Source organism: Leucoraja erinacea, chromosome 18, assembly GCF_028641065.1.
Source record: "Leucoraja erinacea ecotype New England chromosome 18, Leri_hhj_1, whole genome shotgun sequence".
NCBI classification, from domain to species: domain Eukaryota; kingdom Metazoa; phylum Chordata; class Chondrichthyes; order Rajiformes; family Rajidae; genus Leucoraja; species Leucoraja erinaceus.
Genome location: NC_073394.1, coordinates 17242025 through 17268340, shown reverse-complemented (window position 1 = coordinate 17268340; position 26316 = coordinate 17242025). Strand labels below are relative to the sequence as shown.

Genomic DNA, 26316 nt, shown 5'->3' with positions numbered 1-26316 from the left:
AGCAGAGACCAGGTTTCCCGAGTTAGATGAGGTTAGAGAGGATGATAGTATTGAATGCTGCGCTGTAGATGAACAACAGTCTTACAGTGTGTGTTCTTATTGTCCAAGTGGTTCAGCGGAGTGGAGAGCCAGCGAAATTGCATCCACTGTCGATCTGTTGTGGCAGCAGGCCAATTAGAAACATAGAAAATAGGTGCAGGAGTAGGCCATTCGACCCTTCGAGCCTGCACCACCATTCAATATGATCACGGCTGATCATCCAACTCAGATCATCCAATCCCAATTGGGTCTAGGCCTCTACTAAGTCCGGAATTTGTATGAGCCACAACCAACCTCTCAAAGCACTTCATCACAACAGACGCAAGTGCTACCGCTCGGTAGTCCTTAAGGCACGACACCTTGCTCTTCTTGGGCACTAATATTATGGATGTCCTCAGGAAGCAGATTGGAATTTCAGATCTTAGTAATGAGAGGTCGAAGACATCCGCGAAGGCTCCAGCCAGTTAGTTCACGCTGGTTTTAAGAATGTGGGCTGGTATTTGGGGCCAAACCTTTTTCAATGGTTCATCCTCATGAAGGATCTTCTGACATCAGCCTCGGTGACTGTTGAGGACTGAGGACACCCCCCCACCCCACCCTCCCCTCGAAGTGTTCTTCCTTTCGAAGTGAGCATAGAAAGCATTGAGATTGTCTGGCACTTGAGCTACCATTAGGTTTCCCCTTTTAGGAAGTAATAGTGTGCAAGCCCTGCCTCAACTGCAGAATGTCTGCCTGATCCTCCACCTTAGAACTATCATGCCTCTTTGGCTTTCTGATGGCAATATCAAGGTCAAACCAGGAATACTTAGGTGACCCTGCATTGCCAGCCTAGAATGCCAGAGATCTGGCCCTCAGTAGATTGTGGACCTCGAGGTTCATCCAAGGCTTCTGGATTTGAAGATGGATACAAAAGGGTGGAGTAATTCAGCAGGATAGGCAGCATCTCTGGAGAGAAGGAATGGGTGACGTTTTGGGTCGAGACTAGTTACACCAGCTTTTTGTGTCTATCTTCAATGTAAACCAGCATCTGCAGTTCTTTCCAACACATTTCCTCAAGAATTCGGCAACAACTGTGGTATATTCGTTCAGGTCCATTGCCATGTCCTTGAATGTCGTCCTGTGGAGTAATTCCTCTGCCTCCCCTGACCTCTGCGCAATCCTCAATGTTGGACCTGCACCCTTTCTGTATGCACAGAAAGAGCACAGCCAGTAAAAGGGGAGAGGCAGGACAAAGCGTGGTAGGTAATAGGTCACAGGCAAATGGGTACATTCCATGTCTCTTATTTCAATCTCGATCTATCTCCTTCTAATACATTTTATGCAACTTTAGTGTCCTATTAAACTGAAGCACATCTAATCCATTAACTGATCTCATACGTTTCTTTGAAGCTGGAGCCCACATCAGTTCCCACATCTACTTTTCGCACCTTACCACTTTCTTTATATCTGAAATACCTTTAAACTTCCTTTGCAAATTTGTCTTTTGTCCTTCATCCAGCTACTCCATTTCTCACAACTATGTTAACAGTGCCTTTCACTCCTTCTTGTAAAAATCACTTCATCACCAGACCATGTATACTATGCTGCATGAAAGGAAACTGGCGTATTTCCAAATTTCAGGCTAGGTCTGAAACAAACTTCATGGTAAAATTTTCCTGAATACACGGGAGTGTGACATCTATAATCTGAATGCTTTTTAATTTACTAAAATAGCAGCTCAAGTACAATTGGGTTTTAGAATTTAACAATTCATTATTTTTAAGGTAGGCTTGAGAACAAATACAAGATGATGATGGAATATTTCATACTCGAAGACCATCACCCAAGGTTTTCAAGAAGCATGTTCAGCATTTAAACTGATTTTTTTTCAAATGAAAGTGACATGTTTCTTTCAGATAAATTTGACGTGTTCAAATTTCTGTTAATAACGTCAACAGCCATTAATAATTTACATATGTACAGGGAAAGTAAACCCTATTAAAAGCTAATAATTGGCCTTCATTCATTCACACTGAATAACTTTGCACATTGCAATTGAAGGAATTACAATTTTTTCCTGTGCTGAGAATGAACAGACAACTGAAAACATTTATCTTTATAATTATAAAAGCAATTAATTTTACAGAACTTATGTAGTACTGTAGTCTACTATTTATTTTTACATTGTGTCTGTGAAGAACTATAATGACAGGCACCATTTAATGAACGAAAAAGCGTAGGGTGAGGGGAAACAACTTAGTATTTTCATATAGCAACAAGTCTCCAATACTTGATAAGACCTAAAAAGGCTTTGAAATTCAGTCGTCAAGATCATGTAGTCAGGAAAACATACTTTAACCATAGAAGGGATCTATAACGCAAGAATCTCTCTCATGAAAGCTGGTAATATAAAAATGGACCTTATTTGGTGAAGCAACCTCAATCAATTACAGAGAACAGAAAACAATATAGAACGAAGTGCACATCATAACATCATGATGATGTAATTTGCAATAATCTGCCAAATAATAATAAAATCAATCCATGCGTTTCAGGACCTCACTATAGAGATTCCAAAATTGCTTATAAAAAAGCGTTTTTAAAAAACTTTCATGGAATAGTGTCAGCAATGACTCTGTGATAACACTTGAAAGGCTGTGACGTCTAGCCAAGTTGGAACTTGATTTAATAGCTTGAATCTTGAGCGTTAAAGTATGGAACATTGTCAGAGGTGTTGATGTTGGGTCAAAACCTTGAACAGAAACCATTTCTGACTTCTCAGGGGGGTTTAAAAGATCCTATGACATATTTTCATCAAGTGCCTGATGGGGTGTTCTCTGTATCCCGACAAATATTTGTCTTTTATTCAACAGTATTACAACAAGGTTTCAGGTATGGTTTCCAATCCCAATATTGTGTTGCCTTGCTAGGTGCAGTAACTGCCTGCTGCATAACAATATGGCACAATTCTGAACAGTATTTGCAATCTACACAAAAGTTGCAAAGCAGGGATACTCTGAAAAAATCCAAATCAATGGGACATGACATTTTCTGTTGTGTCTGCAGCTCTTTAAATTTTTAAATGATAAACGCCCTTTAACAAGGCGTTTGGAAAAGTGAAGCATACATTTAAATAAGCTTTGGTGTCTCCCCGGAAATGAAGCATATTTGCTATTTTCAAGCGGACTAAATAGTCAATGGCGTGCATGGAAAATTATGCAGTGGTTACTGATACTCCTATATACCCTTTAGAAAAATTGCATTGGTGCCAGAAACGTGGAGACTTGTGTATTGCCTCATGTAATCTACTATTCTTACAAACTTGTACTCAAGTATAATTGTGCTTATGTATGGTAAGATTTTTTTTAACTGAAATGTATGCAAAAAGAGGTATTTGATAAAAAGGGTCTGTATCTAGGTACATGTGACAATAAAGTCCCATTCAACTATTGTAACAACCAAATCTCAGTTCATGGTTGGGAGGAGAAAATGGAGACAGCTTGCAGGTTAGTTAATCATAGAAAATAATAGCTTTTAATTCAGTCAAAATGTGCAGTATTTAGCCTATTCATCTAACCAATTCACTAGTACATTTTTTTAGGATGCGTTTTAGATTAAATTATGGTGTGGTAGGCTAGGATATGAGTTCTGAAAGTCACCATAAGCATATAAGTTTTGGAAGTCTAATGCTGGGCATGCAAACAATGTGGCCTAAAGCCAAATGTAAAGAGAGTATAATTAATCATCAATGGTATGCAAATGACATTGGAGATGCAACAGTGATGCAGCCAGTAGAGCGAACGCCTCTCAGTTCCAGAGACGTGACTTCAATAATGAGGTTCAAAATGGAATTTGCATGTACTCCCTGTGACAAGGTGGGGTTTTCTCCAAATACTCCATTTTCCCAAAGATATGCTGATTGCTAGGTTACAGGTGTGTGCACCTAACCTAGCTGTAATTTGCATTGTTTAAGGGAATGATGGGAATGGTAGAGGACAATAAAACAGGATCAGCATAGGATTGGTGCATAGGTGGCAGTCACGGACCCAGCAGATCAAAAAGGCCTGATTCTAGAGGACAAGCTTTACTTCATCAACTCGGTCACTGAAGCATGAGAGAATGGGTCTTTAAATCAACATCTGCAAGAACAAAAATAAGTTTTCCACCAATCTGTCCCTGCTGAAAAACACCATCTTTTGACTGTAATCCTGAAAAACATGAACCATTTACCAAACGGGAATCACTTCCAAGGGAAGGCAGCCATTGGTGATTAAATTCACCAATGTGCTATTACATTCATTGATCATCTGAGAAAACCAAGTGCTTGAAAATCAATACCTCTCCCCGGCACTAAACTAGTGGTTTACTGGGCAGCAGTGACATCTGCCTCTTGTACGTTTCTAAGACTTTAACTATTCACATTAAGCATCTCATCAACAATGACGGGTCTGTAAAATACTCTCCAAATCCACTTTAAGGATGTAAACAACATTAGTGCTCTCGCCCAGGCCAGCACCCCAAACCTGTATCACTTTTTATGTGTGGCAGATAACAGCTTCATTTGATTCAACAGTCAACATTTGCAGGACAGAGCAGCAGCAAATGATGGGAGAAAAGGCAAAATTGTGAAATTTTAAGCGTGCTGAAAGTGCTTCTGCCATGCTTGCTATTTTTTCTACTTTGGTTATAATCACTCACACCAAGTAATGGACTGTGTCAAATTTAAGCATACAATTTGTTTATAATCAATTGTAAGGTTTAACTTGCCACCGCATAGCACAAAAGCTTTCTCGCAAATTATTAATGAAATTAAACTCCGACTTGGCCAAAACTACATTCATTTTTTAAAACCCTTTATCTGTCAGTGCCGCATATTAGACTGACAAGCAATTAAAGAGTTTTTAAAAACAGTTTGACCAGCCTGCTCACATCACTGTTCTTCTGATGGCTGCAGACTAATCAAGTTTGAATGGCAGCCAAATGGAAAGTTATGCAATTATGAATGTCAACAGTATAACTTTAACAGCAGCTCTTTCTACAAAAAATAAAGAATCATCAGAACTGTAGCCCATAGATTTCAGCGAGATCTGGAACAGAGACAAGTTTGGGAAAACTTGGGTTGAATTTGAATCTGGAAAACACTAAAGTGGCCGAGAGTACAGGTTTAACAACAGGGCAGTGAACTTGCTGTAAGATCCATTCATTAAGCACCATTTCAACCCGTATAACAAAAATCCAGTTTCATTACATTTTAGCCAAACCAGCTTACAGTCTCTTAAATGAAATTTACAAGCAAAACTTAGTTGCTCAAGTTTGATAAATTATGATCACGATTTTGCAGTTGGAAATAAAGCCATTATTTACTAAATATTTGACATCAGCCTGAAGAAGGGTTTCAACCTGAAACATTGCCTATTTCCTTCGCTCCATAGATGCTGCCTCACCCCCTCAGTTTCTCCAGCATTTTTGTCTACATTCGTTTAACATTTACTGGGTACAAACATGTGAAATTCCCACCAGTTTAGTGCTCAAGCCTTTAAGGATTTATAAAACTAATTCCTTATGAAAGTGCTAGAAGATTTAAAAATCTGTTCTTCAGATTCATTTTACAACAATTCCAATTTCAAGCTGAAACAGTTAACATTAACCAGGAAGCAAATGAAATCTTGAATGTTTCCCATCTAAATTGTGAATTATAAACTATGTTTCCCATCTAAATTGTGAATTATAAACTATTTTACTAATTAGTACTGTACTGGTAGTAAAACACACACTTTGGGTCCTTAGTTAAAATTCTTATAGTTATAGTTAAAGGTCAAAATTTAATTTTAAATGGCATTTTGCAATGAGCTTAAAAAGAAACATTTACATTTTTTGAGGTAACTATCTATCTATATCTACCTATCCATTGATCTATCTCTAAAAGTCTCGTCTTGTTTGGACGTCTGTCTGCATGCGTGCGATCTCAAGGAACTACGGCAAAATGGTACACAATATCGCAAACATTTTTTCACCACCTTACCCTTCATTGTCCTGTGGTTGTTTGTATCATAGAAACATAGAAACATAGAAATTAGGTGCAGGAGTAGGCCATTCGGCCCTTCGAGCCTGCACCGCCATTCAATATGATCATGGCTGATCATCCAACTCAGTATCCCGTACCTGCCTTCTCTCCATACCCCCTGATCCCCTTAGCCACAAGGGCCACATCTAACTCCCTCTTAAATATAGCCAATGAACTGGCCTCAACTACCCTCTGTGGCAGAGAGTTCCAGAGATTCACCACTCGTATCAAGTTTCATTCAGATTGATCTTATATTTCACAAGTTACCACATTTTTAACTTTGATAAGTTAAATCTTATAGGATCTTATAGAAACTTACAAAATTCTTAAGGGGTTGGACAGGCTAGATGCAGGAAGATTATTCCCGATGTTGGGGAAGTCCAGAACTAGGGGTCACAGTTTAAGGATAAGAGGGAAGTCTTTTAAGACCGAGATGAGAAAATCATTTTTTACACAGAGAGTGGTGAATCTGTGGAATTCTCTGCCACAGAAGGTAGTTGAGGCCAGTTCATTGGCTATATTTAAGAGGGAGTTAGATGTGGCCCTTGTGGCTAAATGGATCAGGGGGTATGGAGAGAAGGCAGGGATGGGATACTGAGTTGGATGATCAGCCATGATCATATCGAATGGCGGTGCAGGCTCGAAGGGCCTACTCCTGCACCTGCACCTATTTTCTATGATCACTTCAACACTTCAGTGCTGGCAGTTGCAGCTATGACATCACAATGGGATCTCACAGTCCTCCACCCGACATTTGGAACAATGGTGCCATCATGGAACACTTAGTCAGGGTCCTGGCAGCAAGTGACTGAACAGGAGGAGGAGGGGCCAGGGGAAGTGGAATTGGAAGTGCTGCGGAAGCAGGGGAAGTGCAATTGGATTTTTTTTAAAGCCCAGTGCTGGGGGAGGCAGGGGAGTGGTGGAATCTTACGTTGGGGAACGGGTTGCATTGGGGGACCAGGCCTCTCGTCGGGGCTATGGGTGAGTGGTGGAATATTGCCTTGGGGGAACAGGTTACGTTGGGGGAATGGGTGAGTGGTGGAAACCGGTTGCGTTGGGGGAACGGATAAGTGGTGGATTCTTGCGTTGGGGGACGGGGCCCAGCGTGTCCCACTTGGTCTAGTATATTACTAAAAGTCTCGTCTTGTTTGGACATCTGTCTGTCTGTTTGCGTGCGATCTCAAGGAACTATGCCAAACAGTACACAATAGCGCAAAAATGTTTGCACCACCTTATTCATCTTTGTCTCGTGGTCATTTGTGCCAAGTTTCCTTCAGATTTTGTTATATTTCACATTATTGACATTTTTCGATTTACAAAACCCCAATTTGAGAAAAATTTCTTCCCTGTGCTTACAGCTACGACGTTCCAATGGGATTGTAGCCCTGTTTGCCACATTGTTGCTATTCAAGTACACAGAGTCCTGCTAGCTCTAACAGGTGCAAATGCATTTGTCTTAGTCACAGTACACCAATTTTTTTAAAAGTTTAAAATGAGGGAGGGTGAATAAGGCAAAATGAGCAGACCTAGCGCAGTTGGGGGGGGGGGGGGAGTGATGGAAATATTGCGTTGGGGGAACGGGTTGCGTTGAGGAAATGGGTGAGTAGTGGAATATTGCCTTGGGGAACGGGTTGCGTTGGGGGACCAGGCCTCCCATGTGACAGGGATCCAACGGGTCCCAGTTGGTCTAGTAATTAATAAAAAAGCTTCCAATTGCCTTAGCTGGATGTTGGGAAAATGTTTAAGCAAAACAACCAGAGATAAGGATGGATAATTGAAACTTTTGGTTATATAGAAGGGAGAGAAAGGTGAAGAAACAGAAAAGCTTAGGGAACAGAGATGTTCATACAGCAAATTCAAGTGCATCGCCCAATATCTTATGGCAGACCCAACAAATAGACGATAAAGTGAAGTGAGCATGCAGGACAAGAGGGTGATGCAATAGAGCTTGTGCTGAAGACATCACAATTAATACCGAGGAAGTTGAAGTCTTCGAACCGTTTTATTCAGTACCATAATGATGGTTGAAGCACTTTGAGGACTTCGACATGGAGTTGGTAGGGCATATTTCAATACTCCATTGACATGCTGAAGTACTCAAGGGCCAAACAAAAAATGCATTTTGAAAAGTGATTGCCATTTTGTTTTAATTTTTGATTTGTAATAGAAAAAAATTGCATGTGGTTAAAGTGCACAATGTCAGATTTTAATAAAGGCCACATTTGTACATATTGGTTTCACAATGTGGAAATTACATCAGTGCTTATACATAGTCCCCCCCAGTTCAGGGCACCAGTTCCTGGGTGACTTTTCTGGTGATGCTCTGCAAGGCCTATATTGCAGTGATCTTTAGCTGATGCTTGTTTTGGAGGCTAATCCCCTTCAGTTTTCGCTTCAGCATATAAAAGCCATGATTAATTAGGTTCAGATTTGGTGATTGGCCACTCAAGAATTGACAATTTTTTAGCGTTGAAAAAACCTTTGTTGCTTTAGCAGTATGCTTGGGATCATTGTCTTGCTGTAGAATGAACCGCCGGCCAATGAGTTTTGAGGCATTTGTTTGAACTTGAGCAGATAGGATGTGTCTATACACTTCGGAATTTATTATGCTACTGCCATCAGCAGTTGTATCATCAATGAAGATAAGTGAGCCAGTACCTTCAGCAGCCATACATGCCCAGACCATAACATCCCCACCACCGTGTTTCACAGATGAGATGGTATGCTTTGGAACTTGGACATTTCTTCTCTCCTCCATACTTTGCTCTTGCCATCACTCTGATACAAGTTAATCTTCGTCTCATCTGTCCACAAGACCTTTTTCCAGAACTGTGGTTGCTCTTTTAAGTCCTTCTTGGCAAATTGTAACCTGGCCATCGTATTTATGCGGCTAACCAGTGGTTTGCATCTTGCATTGTAGTCGCTGCATTTCTGTTCATGAAGTCTTCTGTGTACAGTGGTCATTGACAAATCCACACCTGACTCCTTAAGAGTGTTTCAGATCTGTCCGATAGGTGTTTGGGGATTTTTCTTTATTATAGAGAGAGTTCTTCTGTCATCAGCTGTGGAGGTCTTCCTTGGCCTGCCAGTCCCTTTGCGATTAGTAAGCTCATCAGTGCTCTTTCTTCTTAGTGATGTTCCAAACAGTTGATTTCGGTAAGCCTATGGTATGGCTGAGGTTTGGCTGATGTTTTATTCTTGTTTTTCAGTCTCATAATGGCTTCTTTAACTTTCATTTGCACAACTTTGGTCCTCAGATTGATAAATAGCAATAAAAGTTTCCAAAGACGATGGAAAGACTATGTGCTGAGAGCTCTCATATACCTGCATAAGGAGGCATTTGAACACACCTGAGCAATTATAAAAGCCTGTGAAGCCATGTGTCCCAAACATTATGGTGCCCAGTACCTGATAATGGGGGGGGGGGCCGGGGGGGGGGGGGGGGGGGTATGGGGTTGGAACTTGGACATTTATAAACACAGCTGTAACTTGTACATGGTGAAACCAAAATGTATAAAAATACCCTTTAATAAAATCTGACAATGTGCACTTTAACCACATGATTTTTTTCTATTACAAAGCTCAAATTGAGGAGTACAGAGGCAAATGCATAAATGGTGGGTCTTTTCCCCAAACATTATGGAGGGCACTGTACCTAGTAATTACCAAGAAAATCTAATTTGAAATTCATATCCAAGTAGTGCAGGCTGGTAAGCCGACAACTTACCAAATGCATGAACTTGCACAATAACCCCAGGCAATGCTATTTTGTGCATTACTATTTTTTTACACACATCTTCATCTGCTGCTTTTATATCATCTTAATGTGCTTAGAAAAGAAAGACATGTTTGTGAATGTAATGTAATACAAGATGTTGTTAAGTTATTGCACTCAATCCATCATGAATACACACCTTTGATTTTTTGTAAAAACTTTTTCGCAGGTTCTGAGCAAACTTTGAGGAAATTACAGGCTCTCAAACTAAATAAATAATCTCCTTTAGCCAAAATATGTACAAGATGGAAATTTAAAGAATACATCAAAAGGACATGCACATTTTATTATCCAAAGGGTGATAAAGCAGCTAGCCAAAAGTATGCTCCCATCCACATACATCTAAGGAGACACAAATAACGGACAGTTTATTTCTTTAAAGTCTGAGCAACAGCTGTGGCTAACTTTGAGATTCCTTCAATTACAAGAAAAATATCATCTAGATTTAAGCCTATTTACATTAAAGGCAGACTAATTTTTGTCCCACACCATCAGGTTCACTTTCTTGCAACGATCAGGTTCTTGAACCCACCTGCCCAACCTCACAACCTCAGCAATGTAACACTACAGACCTCCTCTTGCACTACCATAGACTTGTTTTCTCATTGGGTATTTTACACTGTTTTGCACAATGTACGTACAATTTCTGCTTTGTGTGTTGCTTGAACCTGTGCCTATGAATCCTTTGCAAACAAGATTTTCAGTGTATCTGTACTTCACCTTACTGGCGCATATGACAATAAAGTTGACTTGATCTGACTTACTAAGCCAAAAACTAAAAGGTGGTTCCTGTGGGGACAGAAAAACTGAGTTTACATTACAGATGAATAACTGACCGGTTTTGATACGAATGGAAAAAGTGAATTTGCCAAGTTCCTGACTTGCTAGGCATTTCCAAAATTCTCCTTTTGAGTAAAAAGGAGCTGCAGATGCTGGTTTAACCATATAACCATATAACAATTACAGCAGGGAAACAGGCCATCTCGACCCTTCTAGTCCGTGCCGAACACATAATCTCCCCTAGTCCCTTATACCTGCGCTCAGACCATAACCCTCCATTCCCTTCCCATCCATATAACGATCCAATTTATTTTTAAATGATAAAAACGAACCTGCCTCCACCACCTTCACTGGAAGCTCATTCCACACAGCTACCACTCTCCGAGTAAAAGTTCCCCCTTCATGTTACCCCTAAACTTCAGTCCCTTTGCAAACTCATGTCATGTCCCCTGTACTTTGAATCTTCCCTACTCTCAGTGGACTTGATTTCCACGTCAAAAACTGTCTATCCCTCTCATCATTTTAAAAAGTTCTATCACAGTCCCCCCTTAACTTCTGCGCTCCAAAGAATAAAAAGTGAACTTGTTCAACCTTTCTGTAACTTAGTTGCTGAAACCCAGGAGTAACATTCTAGTAAATCTAGTTTAAACCAAAGATAGGTCTGAAAAAGGGTCTCGACCCAAAATGTCACCCATTCCTTCTCTCCAGAGAGGCTGCCTGTCCTGCTGAGTTACTCCTTCTAATTTTGAGTTTCCATTTCAGTGATTTCTTTCACTTTAAGGGCCTGTCCCACTTGATGATTATTGTCAGCGACTGCCGGCATCATTGACTGACGTACCGGGCCACCGAAAAATTTGCGGCGTGATGAAGTATTGACACGCAGCGTTTTTCCAAGTGTCGCCACATTTTTCTTTTGTTGCCGCTAGATTTTGAAATGTTCAAAATCTTTTGACGCCACTGATGACGCCGGCAGTCGCCGAAAAAAATCGCCAAGTCGGACAGGCCCTTTAAAATGTCACTTTCCTCACAATTTCTCTTGATAACCTAATTAACTAAGAAGACAGCGCTATAAACAAATCAGGATTACCAACCTGGCCGCACCCTATCAGAGATATTCCCTGCATCATAACCTTACCCTCTTTACAATTTAAAACAATTTTCTCACTTTCCCAGTTCTGATCAAGGATTTTCAATCTGAAACATGAACTCCGTTTCTCTTTCCATTGATGCTGCCCGACCTACATAATATTTCCAACATTGCATTTGGATTTACAAGGATCTGCAACAACTTTTATTCTGCATCTCAATTTTACCAATTATTGATGCCAATGAATTGTAAGAAATTATATATTTATATGCAATTTACCGAGGGTTAACGTTCCATGGATAAGATATTTCAGCTCGAAGATTAGAGCTGTAAAAGCAGGAGTTATTCCCCTAGGAGCAAAGATTGTTGGAGAAGTTTGATAGAAATTTACAAGATCACGACTGGCTAGGAAGGTAGAGAGAGGGATGTTGTTCTCATTAGCCAATGTTGAATTCACTGCCTGTAGGAAATGGGGGAAACAGAAATAATCAGTGCCCTTTTAAAGTGAATTGGATAGGCACGAGAAAGAAAAGTTTTCATGACTTCGATAAAGGAATGGAGGAATGAGATTGATAGAATAGCTCCACATGAACCCAGCATTAACGACAGATCAAATAGCCTCCTCCTGTCCCCTCACGATTCAATGGTATCAATACATTCTTCATCATAATTTTTTTTTATAGTTATGATAATTAATTCCATTAGTTTGGAGGACATTGGTAAACATTAAAGATACATTATTTTTGATTAGTCCCATGATAATGTTGGGATCCACCGTCATCTGTCCAATATATCAGCATAGTATTGCAAAAATATGAAACAATAATGTACGTATTAAAGAAAATCTGAAGGTAAACACTTGACATCAAATGAATATTCCTCCTGAAATTTGTGATATGAGTATCGACAACAACAAATGTATAACTTTAATATTTACAACCTGTCCCATGAACCAAATTATACTTACGTGTTGCACACAGTCATCGTTTGACACGTATCTCCAGTGCAGAACTCCGAGATGGTGCTGTACTGAAGGTTTATGTGATTGAAGAAAGTTGTTGCTAAAATTTTGGGGAGAAAAGATAACATTATATACAGCAGCATTTATGTTTGACATTGTACAGCAGTAACATTCAGAACATCTCGTATGGTAATTCCATTAAACACATATCACGCGAGTGATGAAAAGTTTTAAATTGCTCTAACCATATTAATGTGCTATTATCAAAATATTTTCAATGAACAACATATGGCAATAGTGATAAATAAACTAAAATTTAGACAATAATGATTTTGTAATCACTTAACTCAAAAATAATAACCGAATACAGCCTCTACGAAAATTCCTCCTTGCATTCCTTATATGGTCAGGATATTCTACATCTAATTAGCACGTACAATTTTGATTAGAAATAAAACAAAATGCAAACCAAGTAAGTGAAGGGAGAGGCAATTTTAGACAGACTTGGCACTGGCTGGAAGGGCCTTCGGCATTGAAACTTGAGATAATTAACAATGCGTGGCTCATATTATAATTTGCTCACAAGAACATTTTTTCTTGACAATTTTCTTCCTCAGAAAGTATAATTCTTAACTGGTGCCTGTATATGAAGTTACTGGGACAACGAATGCCACAATTACTTGACCATAATACATATTGTCACCAGGCAATGCAGTGATAACCCCAGGGACACACTCAAATGTGGAAGCATTTTATTATTTTTCTTCTATCCAACCACAAGATATAAAAGCCAGCTGGGTTATTTGAGATTAGCGTATTCTACAAATTAGCAGAGAGAACGGGAGTTTGCCTGCACAAAAACTACCGTATTTCCTGGCAACGAAGATGCTATTTTTTACCCAAAAATACGTCACGAAAATTTACCTACATGATGGGCTGGTGAAAGAAAAGGGTTTGTGTGTGTGTGGGAGAGTGTGTGTGTGGGAGAGTGTGTGTGTGTGTGTGTGTGTGTGTGTGTGTGTGTGTGTGTGTGTGTGTGTGTGTGTGTGTGTGTGTGTGTGCGCGCGCGCGTGTGTGTGCGCGCGCGTTCCACTCTGACAGTCGCCATTCCAGTCGCCTGAAAAATCGCCTAAGTGGGACAGTCCCATTGGGCCCCATGGTAATTCATACTCCACACCCACTATCACAACAGTCTTCAGAAATTAATATGGAAATAAGATTTTTTAAATGTACTGGCTGTTATACCTATATGAACAACAGGAACTTACTATTGCTGGCGAGCCATTCATTTAGGTCAATTTCACGTGGCAATGTCACCAGTTCTTTAAAGTTGAAATCTGTTATTCTGGCTTTGGTATATTCAGGCTCCAGGTACAATTTCTTCTCCTCCGTTACTGTTTTTTTACCATTTGGCTTGGTCTTGGACTTCCTAAAAGAAGCAACATCAGATTAATTGAAAGGTTTTTTTTGCATACTGTTTAATTAAACATTGTGTACCATTTACTTATTAGTCTCAGGCATTCTCATTAACTATCACATAGGGAATTCAGCATGCCACGCAGTTTTGTGCAAGACAATGAAATTACAAGCAAAATGAGCATGGGAATGGGGAGCAATGCCAAGAAGCTATTCCATTCCCAGACTATACCAAACATAATTATTGTGCATCAACACCTGCTGACCCCTCCCTCCCCATTTCCTGTTTTAACCATATCCAAATGGAAATGTCTTCCTTCACGATAAGCCTACCGAGCAGCAAACTAGATCATAACACTTGTACGAGACTAGTTCCTTCCTCCTTAATGAATTATGGATCAGCACATGATCATCAAACAATAAAGCACAATTGTTTTCAACTGTTTATGTTACATTGGCACAGACAAGCTCTTCATAAGTATGGAAATTAAATTTAGTGGCTAAGATAGAATTAATTTCAAGATTCAAGAGTGTTTAATTGTTATATGTACCGAAAATGGACCGTTGAAATTCTTAATTGCAGCAGCTTAACAGGTCTATATACACAGTACACATTGACACTGAACAAACAAACACAAAATAAATCAATAAATTAAAAAAAGATTACTGCAAAACAAAAGCCTAAAGTCCCTAATGCAACCAAATAAGTTTGCAGTATGGTTGCAGTTTGTAGTGTTCAAGAGTTTGATGAATATTGGGAGGAAGCTGTCCCTGAACATTACAGTTTTCCTATATCACCTTCTCAACAGCAGGAGTGCAATCAAGAGTGTGGCCAAGGTGGTGTAGCTCCTTGATGCTGGCTGCCTTTGAGGCAGCACTTTTAAAGGATAGATCTCCTCCATGGTGGAGAGGTCAATACCTGTCCACCACTTTTTGTAATCTCCCCAAATTTGAATTTACATTGCTTGAATTTGAATCTAGTGCCCTCCATAATGTTTGGGACAAAGATCCATCATTGATGTATTTGCCTCTGTACTCCACTATTTGAGATTTGTAATAGAAAAAAATCATATGTTGTTAAAGGCCATTTTTATACATTTTGGTTTCACCATGTAGAAATTACAGCTGTATTTATACATTGTCCCCCCATTGTTCCACCAGTCTTTCCATCACCTTTGCAACCTTTTATTGCTAGTCAAGGAAGCCATAATGAGTGAGAAACAAGAATAAAACTGTTAGAGACATCAGCCAAACCTTAGGCTTACCAAAATCATCTGTTTTGAACATAATTAAGAAGAGAGCACTGGTGAGCTTACTAATCACAAAGGTACTGGCAGGCCAAGGAAGAGCTCCACAGCTGATGACAGAAAAATGCTCTCTATAATAAAGAAAAATTCCCATACACCTGTCCGACATATCAGAAACACTCTTCAGGAGTCAGGTGTGGATTTGTCAATGACCACTGTCCGCATGAACAGACTTCATGAACAGAAATACCGAGGTTACACTACAAGATGCAAACCACTGATTAGCCGGAAAAATAGGATGGCCAGGTTAAAGTTTGCCAAGAAGTACTTAAAAGAGCAACCACAATTCTGGAAAAAGGTCTTGTGGCCAGATGAGATGAAGATTAATTTATATCAGTGATTGCAAGAGCAAAGTATGGAGAGAAGGAACTGCCCAAGATCCAAAGACAATAGGACAATAGGACAGTAGGCCATTCGGCCCTTTGAACCAGCACAGCCATTCAATGTGATCACAGCGGATCATCTACAATCAGTACCCCATTCCTGCCTTCTCCCCACATTCCCTGATATCTTTAAGAGCCCTATCTAGCTCTCTCTTGAAAGTATCCAGAGAACTGGCCTCCTCCGCCCTCTGAGGATGAGAATTCCACAGACTCACAACTCTCTGTGTGAAAAAGTGTTTCCTCATCTCCGTTCTAAATGGCTCACCCCTTATTCTTAAACTGTGGCTCCTAGTTCTGGACTCCCCCAACATCGGGAACATGTTGGGGGCAACATCAGCAAATAGTTCTAATCCTCACAAAAAGAATGATTAGGAGTTCATCATACTTAGAAACATAAACATGGGACAACAGCAAACTTTTGAACACAAGGAAACAGTTACTAAATCGAGTCATTCAATACCACCCTTGACCTAAAGTGGTCTTTTAAAAGACATCCCATTTGAAAGTAAATAGTAACAAAAGTAACATAGAAAAAATGGTGCAGGAGTACGCCATTCGGCCCTTTATAAAAATTAAACAAATTAAAATTAAATTTTAAAAAAATTCAGCCCTTCGAGCCAGCACCACCATTCAATATGATCATGGCTGATCATCTAGAATCAGTACCCCGTTCCTGCTTTTCCGCCATATCCCTTGATTCCTTTAGCCTTAAGAGTTAAATCTAACTCTCTCTTGAAGTCGCATGTTGAGTGCTCTTCTTGAGCAATTCTTTGAAGTCAAAAACTGACGCTTCTACACCATTTCTGAATTGAGGTAGTTGGTATTGGCTGGAGACTTGGCCTTAATCGCTTTCTCCCCCCCCAGCTGCAAACTTCTTGATTGATACAATCCTTCTCAGAGACTCTTTAAATATGGAAAGTTATCTACATTTCACAAATTCTCACTGTGAAAGTTGTTTGTTGGGGACAATTGTGTGCACTAGGGACAACAGAAGCTCTGTCTCCAAATGTGGATGCACAGAAGTGTCGCCTACATTCTGCAACTTGATGACCAAGGATCTGAAGACTCTGGAAAGGAGGTGACAAATGTTGATGAATCACTCATTCATCCTGTGGATTATTACAAACAATCTGCTGGAGGGACTCAGTGAATCAAGCAGTATCTGTGGCAGCAAAGGAATTGTCTGTTTCAGGTGAAAATGATGCCTCTGCATCAAGCCTAAGAGAGGAGAGGGAAGAAGGTGAGAGCCTGTGGTAAGAGAAAGGCAATGGCTGATTAGTGGACTAAGAGAGGTGAAAGGTGACCACCAGATTGTGCAGGTCGGGGAGGGGGAGGGAGGGGTGGAGGTGGAAACAACTGGGTGGGAATATGAACAATCTGAAACTCACCCGACTCCAGGCTGCCAAAGCTCCGCCTGTGCTTGTGTATATCTCTCAAATTCACCGTCACTGCTTCTCCCCCCCCACTGGGTCAATCGCCCCTTCATTCTTCACCCTTCCTCAGTAAACCAATCACCCGTCTCACCATTCCCTCTCCTCTGTACACTACCCATCTTACCTTCACTTTTAGTCGATGAAGAGTTTAAAAATAAATAACCAATCATTCTGTTAGCCATGCCACCCCCTCCCCCACTTTAGATGCTAATGGACCTGCAGAGAGTCTGCAGCAAAATGTTGTTCCAGATTCTGGTATCTGCAGTCCATAACATCTACAGCAGGAAACTTGTTGGCAGCAAAGTGCAGTACTTTAGCTAGAGATCATTCTTTAAGAAAAAATGTGGTGTGAGGAACAGAAGTTAAGTAATAAATCCTCCCGAACTCACAATGGTAGGCAAATAGGCATTTGCTCTAGTTTCCAACCACAAAGTGAAGCACTAATGAATCTGAAACATTTATGTACAGTTTATGTTCATTACTCTCCACTTGCCATTGTATGATATCCTGGATATTGTCCAGATGTTCATACCAGGTTTCAGAATTTTTGGGAATAACATCACTTGGCAATGCACACTGTGCTTGCTATTCAGTTTATGCAAGGGAAATAACAGCAATACTGCCAGAAGCCGTTTTCTCCCTATTCTCAGAAAAATCTTTCCCTTAATAGGTAATCTCATCTTGATATTTCCAAGGCTTGAATGTGATGTTACAACATTAGAGTTGGTATAAAAGCATGGATAAACTGAAACCACATAAATAAATATAGATGTTTCAAATTGGAATGTTGGAAAATCTAAATTAAATCATTTAAATTAAAACAACAGATCGGGCAGCATCTGTGGAGAGAGAAACAAAATTAATGTTTCAGGTGAATACCCTTTTCATCAAACCTGGGCAGGTGGAAAAAAAAATCAAAATTCACCTATTCATGCGCTCCAGAGATGTTGCCTGACCCACTGAGTTACTCCAGCACTTTGTGCCTTTTTTTTAAACCAGCATCTGCAGTTCATTGTATCCACAATTCTCACTTGTTTGTTCTGGGAAAGAATCACTGACCAGAGTCATTTTCTACTTCCATCTTTGGAGTGTGGGAGGAAAAGTGGAGCACCTGGAGAAAACCCAAGCGGTCACAGGGAGAACGTACAAACTCTGTACAGACAGCACCCGTGGTCAGGATCAAACCAGGGTCTCTGGGCGCTGCAAGGCAGCAGCTCTACCGCTATACCATTGTACAGCCTTTTAGGGAGAGCACCTCTATCAGAATGTACCTTATTCTGAGCTGTTCAGTGATGTTATTATCAATAACAATGACCAGAGCCAAAATGTAAATAGAAAAGTTGACAAGCACTCTCGTCACTACTCAGAAATATGATACGTCTACACTAATGCTACGCAAATGTATTGTAAAACTAGTCAAAGCTGCTCTGAATAAATTTGGTAATGTTTCACTTGTTCAAAGATTGATGATAAAAGTTTGCACAAAATGTGAAATACTGCAGCTCAACTTATGGAGATTGAGGTTTTAGTGAATGCAATCATTCACAGGTCAAGCACCCTGTACACTCACTGTATGGAACACATTTTAAATTGTTTCCAGGTACGACGAGGATTTTGGGAGGGGGTTGGTGAGAAATTATATGCAATTTCAATACTTACCCCAGCAGCTTTGACTACCTTTGCCTCATAAATACTGAGCTGCCCACCAATGTTTTCTGTACAAATCTGTGGTTGACACTTTTGAGTAACATAAATCAAAGGATTCATACTTGCTAAAATGGTTTGAAGCAAAAGCACAACTTAGCTAACCAGTTGAAACTCACTAGCCACATCTTCCCTTTCTGCTTTCTGCAGAGACCGCGTTCCCTTCAACTCCATGGTTAACTCATTCCTTCCCACCCAACCCACCCCTTCCCCAAGTTGTTTCCCCTGCAACCGAAGGTGATTCAATACCTGTCCACCATACCTCCTCCCTCGACTCTTTCCAGGGACCCCAACAATCCCTTCAGATGAGACAGAAGTTCACTTGCACCTCCTCCAACCTCATCTACTATATTTGCTGTTTCAGGTGTGGACTCCTGCATATCAGAGAGACCAAGCACAGCCTCGGCAATCGTCTTGCTGAATGCCTTCGCTCAGTCTGCCTCGGTCTACGTGAACTCTCGGTTGCCAAACTTTAACCCACACCATTCCCATTCTGACCTCTCTGACCTGGGCATCCTCCATTGTCAGAGTGAGGCCAAAGGTAAACTGGAGGAACAGCAGCTCATATTTTGCTTAGGCAGCATACAACCCAGAGGTATAAATATTGAATTCTCTAACTTCAAGTAACCCTTGCATCCCCTCTCTCTCCGTCCTTCCCCCACTCCAGATGTCGTACTAGTTTTGCTGTCGTCCTGTTGAGTTCCACTGTCTCTATAACTCGTTATCACCTATCCCAGAGCCAACAAGGGACCATTGTGGGTTCCACATTTCCTTGTTTATCGTTGCTTTTTGCACATCTTTCATTCATTTGTCCCGTACTATTTATATCTCGTTCCCCTTTCCCCTGACTCTCAGTCTGAAGAAGGGTCTTGACCCGAAACATCACATATTCCTTTTCTCCAGAGATGCTGCCTGACCCACTGTTACTCCAACTTTTTGAGTCTGTCGTCGGTTTAAACTAGCATCTGCAGTTCCTCCCTCTACTCAAAGAAAACACTGATCGACCTTTTTTCAGTAAATATAAAGGACAGACTTGCATTTCTATAGTCAATTTCCTGTACTTCACCACAATGACTGATCTTCAAATAGCTTTATTGGTTGTAATATATGAAAGGTGTGGTGGCCACAAAAAGCAATATAACCATGATCAGGTTATTCATTGCTATGTTGCCGATTTGAGAGATATCTCCTGTGTTCCTCTTCAATACAATGTCATGGAATCACCTAATCTGAAAAGCAGACAAGGTCCTGTTTTAACCTCATCTGAAAAACGTCACCTTTGGCAGTGTAGCCTTTTCACAGTATTACAGTTTTCTCTGCTTAGATTTTTCCACTGGAGGGGAGATTTAAGCCAATAACATCTAGGTCAGTGGTTCCCAACCTTTTTTTGGCCATGCCCCACCTAATCACCTCTAAAATCCTGATGCCCCCCATGTGGTGATATATAATTCTTATCATTTAAAAAGTGAACTCCGTTTCAGCTGAAGAAGCTTAAAACGTCAATACCTTGGTTGTAATAACTACACAATAAAGACCTTTTTTACTCCAAAAAAATTATTTACTCAAAATAACATCTGAAACATAAACTACATATGTTTACCTGATGGAAAATCCTAAAAAATAAAAATCGAAAATTTGGACCCAGACCTCAGTCCCCCTTAAAAATCAAATTGCCCCCCTGTGGGGCGTACGCCCCACGTTGGGAACCACTGATCTAGGTGCAGAAGCAAGAGTGCTTCTGACTATGCACAGGTGCAGAATTACAATATATTCTGAACTGGTAAGACATAATAAAATCATGCAATAAAAAAATAAAATCTGCCAAAACTCGTAATTTCAAGCTAACGCCAGAGTCAATGCTTCAAAAATACTTCAAATTATGCGAGTGCTTTGAGGTGTCCTGAAAGTTGTGGTTTCTCTTTAATTGTAACATATGGGTGCCATGAACAAGCTGAAAAGTAATTCCAGTCTATTGGTTACTCTCCAGAGTATTAGAAATCAAATGTTAGCCTTTGTACGCTGTTAACACAATCCACTCAGGCATTAAGTCACATAGTTGCAGGTAACACCACAAGGTTTAAACCGTTTAATTTTTAAAGTACACAAGAACCTTAAAACTCTGGAAATACGATTTCATTAACTGACCTCTTACAATGCACGCTTCAGTGAGAAAATTAAACATCTACCACGTCATTTAATGTTTTCTCTTACTTCATAACAGGCATACAAAGAATAACCCAGGAGAACAATTCAAGAGACTAATCCACGCTCATTACAAAAATAATCTACAACTTACAAGCAGTTGCACAACGCCTTCATCTTTTACTGCAAACTTTGAAGATGTACTAATTATTGATGCACATCACAAAAATTTACATTGTTTGCAAATTAGTTGCTGGATAGGAGGTGCCTGCACGAGAGAGCACGAGTGCAAAAAGTTACAGGATAGGTATATCTTGTTCAGCTCCTTTTTTTTTGCTCAAGGTTCCAGCATCTGCAATCTCTGGTCTCTCTTACTTCAGTTGCAATGTCCATGACTAATACAGATGAATTAACCCACAATTCAGAACAATTTTTTTGCTGCAAATTATTTTCCACTTTTAGATACAACAACTACTTGGCATAAAAACAATTTGTCTTCTACCTTAGGACTTTTCCCATGGCTTGTAGCACCATCTTGTAATTCAATTCTGTTTTCTGCTGTCCAAGCAATGACCCGTCTTCACTATGGTTTAAATGATCTCCTACCATAGTAATTTCTCAGTCTTCAAACCTCCTTTGTTTCTCTATAACTCAAACTAGTTAAACCACATTCACATCAGCAATGAGCTTCAAACAACCTTTGGTTTCAACCAATCAGACAAGAGGTGCCTGGATTTGGCATGAAAGGACAAGCAGTTCATTGATTTCATCAACAGCTCAGGCCATAAATCTAGGGAGTGTCTATGAAGAGGGGAAAACTTTGAGCGTATCACTGAAAACAGCTGCACAGAATTTAAAAGATGCATCAGTATGCTCATCACAAAGCTACTGATAGCATGATTAAGACAAGCTACTTCCACTGCAAGGATTTTTCACTCTTTCAGTCCCACTCATTTTCAGTCTTTTTTCTTGTACTTCCTACTTTAGAATCCACAAAAGGAAAAAAAGCTTTCTTTGCTAATGTCAATCTACAGTGAGATGTACAAACACAGCCTGGAACAACTGTTACAAAGCTGGCTACTTGCAGTGAAATATTACATTGGCCTGTATTCAGCATGTTCTCTCTATTGCACTGGCAAGTTTGCATTTAAAAAATGCAAGTTTAAAATATTTTACAGCATTCAACCAAGGAATAAATTAACTAATCTAACCACATATATCCATATTTTAGAATCAAAAGAAATAACTTCTCACATGTACTGAAGAAAACTTACTTCTTATATCAAATAGTTAACACTTGAAATAAATTCATCAGATTAATCCAACTATTACAACTAGTTTTAACCTAAAAACAAAAGAACGATTCAGAAAAGTGACAACACATCACCAGTATGTGCGTCATCTGTCTCAAACTTTTTCGACTTGAGAGCTCTTGGCTTCAACATAAGCACACTATGGGCTGTTAGCTTCACCGAGGTTGAACCATTCGTAACTTATCCATGATAAATGAATAAAGTGGTCATACCATCCTTTACAAGCATAGTCCTGTGTATTTAAAATTGTTTCGCCTACATAGAGACAAAAACTTGAAAGTCAGTAACAAACTACATTTCCATTCCACGGTACAAAAATAATTTTATACAGAACTTTGCATAATGCATAATGTTTATTGCACATCTTGCATAATGTTTTATCCAGCACTTTGCGTCTTTATTTTGTGAACCAGTATCTGAAGTTCCTTGTTTCCACATTATGTAGTAGTTATATGCTGCCTGTTCCGCTGAGTTAAGAGCCTGTCCCACTTTTCCAAGTTACTCACGAATTCTCTCGAGTTTTCCCCTTGATTCAAACTTGGAGAATGTCCGTAACGAGTCTGTAGGAGGCTGCAGGAGTCCGTAGATATATCGGAGTGGCTCGTTATGCCAGCCGTAGGTAGTCGGGGCATCAGGTAAGTCGGGACGTTTTTTCGGCCTGATGAGAAATGTCCACGAGTAAAAAAAATAGCCCCGAGTACTTCCTACGGACTCGTTACGGACATTCTCGGAGTTTGAATCAAGGGGAAAACTAGGCAGAATTTGTGAGTAGCTTGGGAAAGTGGGACAGGCCAGTTACTCCAGCACTTTGCGTCTATTTTTTGCTATAGTTGCAATTGTACTTGCACTATTTTACTTTGTAACATGGAATGGAAAAGTACTTAATTGCTGATTTGTTTGCAGAAATGTAAATAATGTCAGAATCCATATAACATGCAACAGGCCCTTCAGACCAACATGCTCATGTCGACTAAGATGCCCCTTCTCAGCTGGTTAAGGGAGATGCTAAAAATGCATTTCGTTGTCTCTGTACTGTACACTGACAATGACAATAAATTGAATCATTTTCATCATCATTTTCTATTTTTCAGCATTTGACGCATATCCCTCAAAACCTCTCCTAACTATGTACCAAGTGTTTAAAAAAAAACTGTTATAGGATCTGCCTCAACTACCTCCATTGGCAATTGGAGCACAAGAAGCCATGGGGTGATCTTACAGAGGTGTATAAAATCATAAAGGGAATTGATAGGGTGAATGCACAGAGCCTTTTATCCAGGGTAGGGGAAAATCAAGAACCAGAGGACATATGTTTAAGGTGAGAAGGTCAATTTAGCAAGGGTCAATGAACACCAATTAAGAACTGGAATCCAGAACATTATTCTCTCAGATTTCTTTCCTAATCATCAATTGCAGGAAGTGAAAGACCAATTTATCACTGAAGAATGAACAATTCAATAACGATGAGACATGAAGATATCAACATTTTCTGACCACATAATAGGTTAAATCCTAAGTACGCAACAACCTTGCAATACAGATTTTTCTTTAAATTTCACTTACTTTACTCTCCCAAGTTTAGAAATGGCCTTTAACTTACTCTATTATAAATACTTTGCAACAAGGATAGCGACAACATGTCACGAGGGTTTGCAGGTATGTTGACAGGGTTACTAAAAATGATTCAGGGAGTCACGTCCACTGTTTGATCTGATCCACATGATCTTTGAATTTAATAGATTTTGTTTGCCTTTAGTGTATTTGCAGCATTTAGTTGCGTCATTATTACATCAATACAGCAAGAATTCTAATAACTCCTCCCCAACATGTATCCCCTACCCTTATCCCTCAAGCTTTTGTAACAAAGTACATCATAGTGAAACCACAGACAATCATTTAATCTGTTCAACGTCACTATATTTTAAACTAATTTTACCAGCGCACCATTACCTAGGTCTAACATTCTATCCAATTCCTCAACTCCTTCCAGGCATAAAATCTTACGGAAATTACTCTTCCCAATTAGGAAAAGAATCAGAAGACCAAATGCCTTTAGTTTGCAACTTCCACTACTCTGCTACCCTTTCCTAATACTGGTGGACCTGTAATGTTTAGAATGACAAAGACAGATGGGGTTTTGAGTGAAATGTAACTAAGGCTGGTGTCTCCCCTTTCTTCATCATTTTCTAGTTTCTTTGCCCATTCTCATGACAGTAATTGCAATGTTTTTTTGTTTTTTTTTAAATATTTTTATTAGAAGCAGTGTATAAAAGTATACACTGCAACATATGACATAATACATTTCTTGTACAGCTTCAATTTTAATTTTAGCAAAGATGAAATAGAGAAAGAGCAAGAAAGAGAGAGAATGAAAGAGAGAGTGAATGTGTAAGAATAGAACCCCTAAACTACCAAATGAGTGTAGTCAAAGAGTGAGTAAGTAAAAGAAATAGGAAAGAACCTAAAGAAATAAAAAGACAAAAACAGAAAAAAAACAATCATGTTTGATAATCATGGGTATATGTTTTCAAATAATCTCAAATTTGAAGATATCTAAAATAAATTACCTTTCATTCTGTATTTCGACTGTAATTTCTAAAATGACAGGAGATTTCCCATCTCGTACAGATCTCCAAGCTTTTTAATTCCTAGTCTTTCCCAATAAATAAACGTTTTATCTATAATAGATGGCTTAAACGACAGGCTATTAGCTATTGGTGAAAGAAGAGATACATTTCTTAGTTTAAAAGTTGACTTTATTTTTCTCCAGATTCGTAAAGTGCTGTGAATAATCGGATTTTTCTCATATAATGTGTTCTTCAACTTTGTTGGGGAGAGAAGAATCGCACCTATAGCAATTGCAATGTTAATGCACTTCCTTCAAGTACATTTATTTTTTTAAACAAAATAAATAATTATCTCCAGCAACCATGTGTCTATAGGTTTTAACAAGCCTTGTGCCTTGGTTAGTCCTTCTTTCTCATAAAAAGCACATAGCCATTATTCCAGACCTGGCCATGAAAACCACCTGTTTCAATGAATAACCAAAGTTGAAAAACTATTGAAAACTGGTCTTCACTAAAGAATAACATGACGTGGAAAAAGTAATAATTGATCACACAAACTCTGATCACAAGTTTGAAGGTCTCAGCTTCAATTTCAGATCAATTCAGATTGCTTTCATCTTTCTTACCTCCGAAAAGGCTTGTACGTAAGCTGCAGAAAATAGGTTCTCTTGTTAAATTTTTTAGCCGACATAAAAAAAAAACCTCGGAAGGTTTCAGAGGGTTTCTACTGCCAAGGGAGACATACACTTGGAATAACCTGCTGACGACGCAAGGCCAAAAATGAATTCCATCATTTATTATTGCCATTTGGTTGTCATGTACAGCTCTATCTAAAAGAACAAAGCTGAATTTAAGTAACATGTTCACCTGCAAGTTTTATAACACAAGGAAGTGAAAGTAGAATACAATGTCTAGGGCACAGATTTAATAACTGGAGTCAAATTCATTTTTCACAACTTGGGATTTTGGTATTTTAATCACTTTTTAGAGTTTTAAAAACCGCACTTTAAATGTTTTTTAATTCTCCAATTAGGAAATTTGTTGTAAAATATGCATCCTGTGAAAGTGTATGTATTGACGTATTATTAAGATTGCAATAAAGAATATGATTTCATTTAAGAGAAATGCTGCTTTGAATCACAGATGGTGCCATTTTAGTGATGAACAGAACGTGCATAGTAGTCATGCCAGGACATGCTGAAGCTCACATCTGTCTAGGCTACTCGACTAGACAGGTTGAAACAGGAACAGATTTTTTTTTTAAATGCAGTTCCTACAGAACCGCGTATGAACTAGCTTCTTTCAGCCCTTTTTCCCCTCAGTGTAAACAAGCCAACAGAAACTCGCTCTAAGCAGTACAGTGGTC

General features: G+C 39.4%; 1 protein-coding gene across 6 annotated transcripts in view; it reads right to left on the bottom strand.

The window, feature by feature from the left end:
• Nucleotides 1-26316, bottom strand: part of LOC129705700 (MOB kinase activator 2-like) — a 140309-nt gene that overhangs the window by 9555 nt on the left and 104438 nt on the right. For 3 of the 6 annotated variants that reach the window (XM_055649412.1, XM_055649410.1, XM_055649409.1), the window contains exons 2-3: nt 13954-14114; nt 12692-12785 (exon numbers count right to left, since the gene is read on the bottom strand). In XM_055649412.1, the coding sequence (XP_055505387.1) occupies nt 12692-12785; nt 13954-14114 (255 nt within the window). Of the gene's footprint in view, nt 1-12691; nt 12786-13953; nt 14115-19177; nt 19324-21224; nt 21367-21572; nt 21744-26316 lie in introns of those variants that run through there. The other 3 variants (XM_055649408.1, XM_055649411.1, XM_055649407.1) reach the window with 3 other exon arrangements.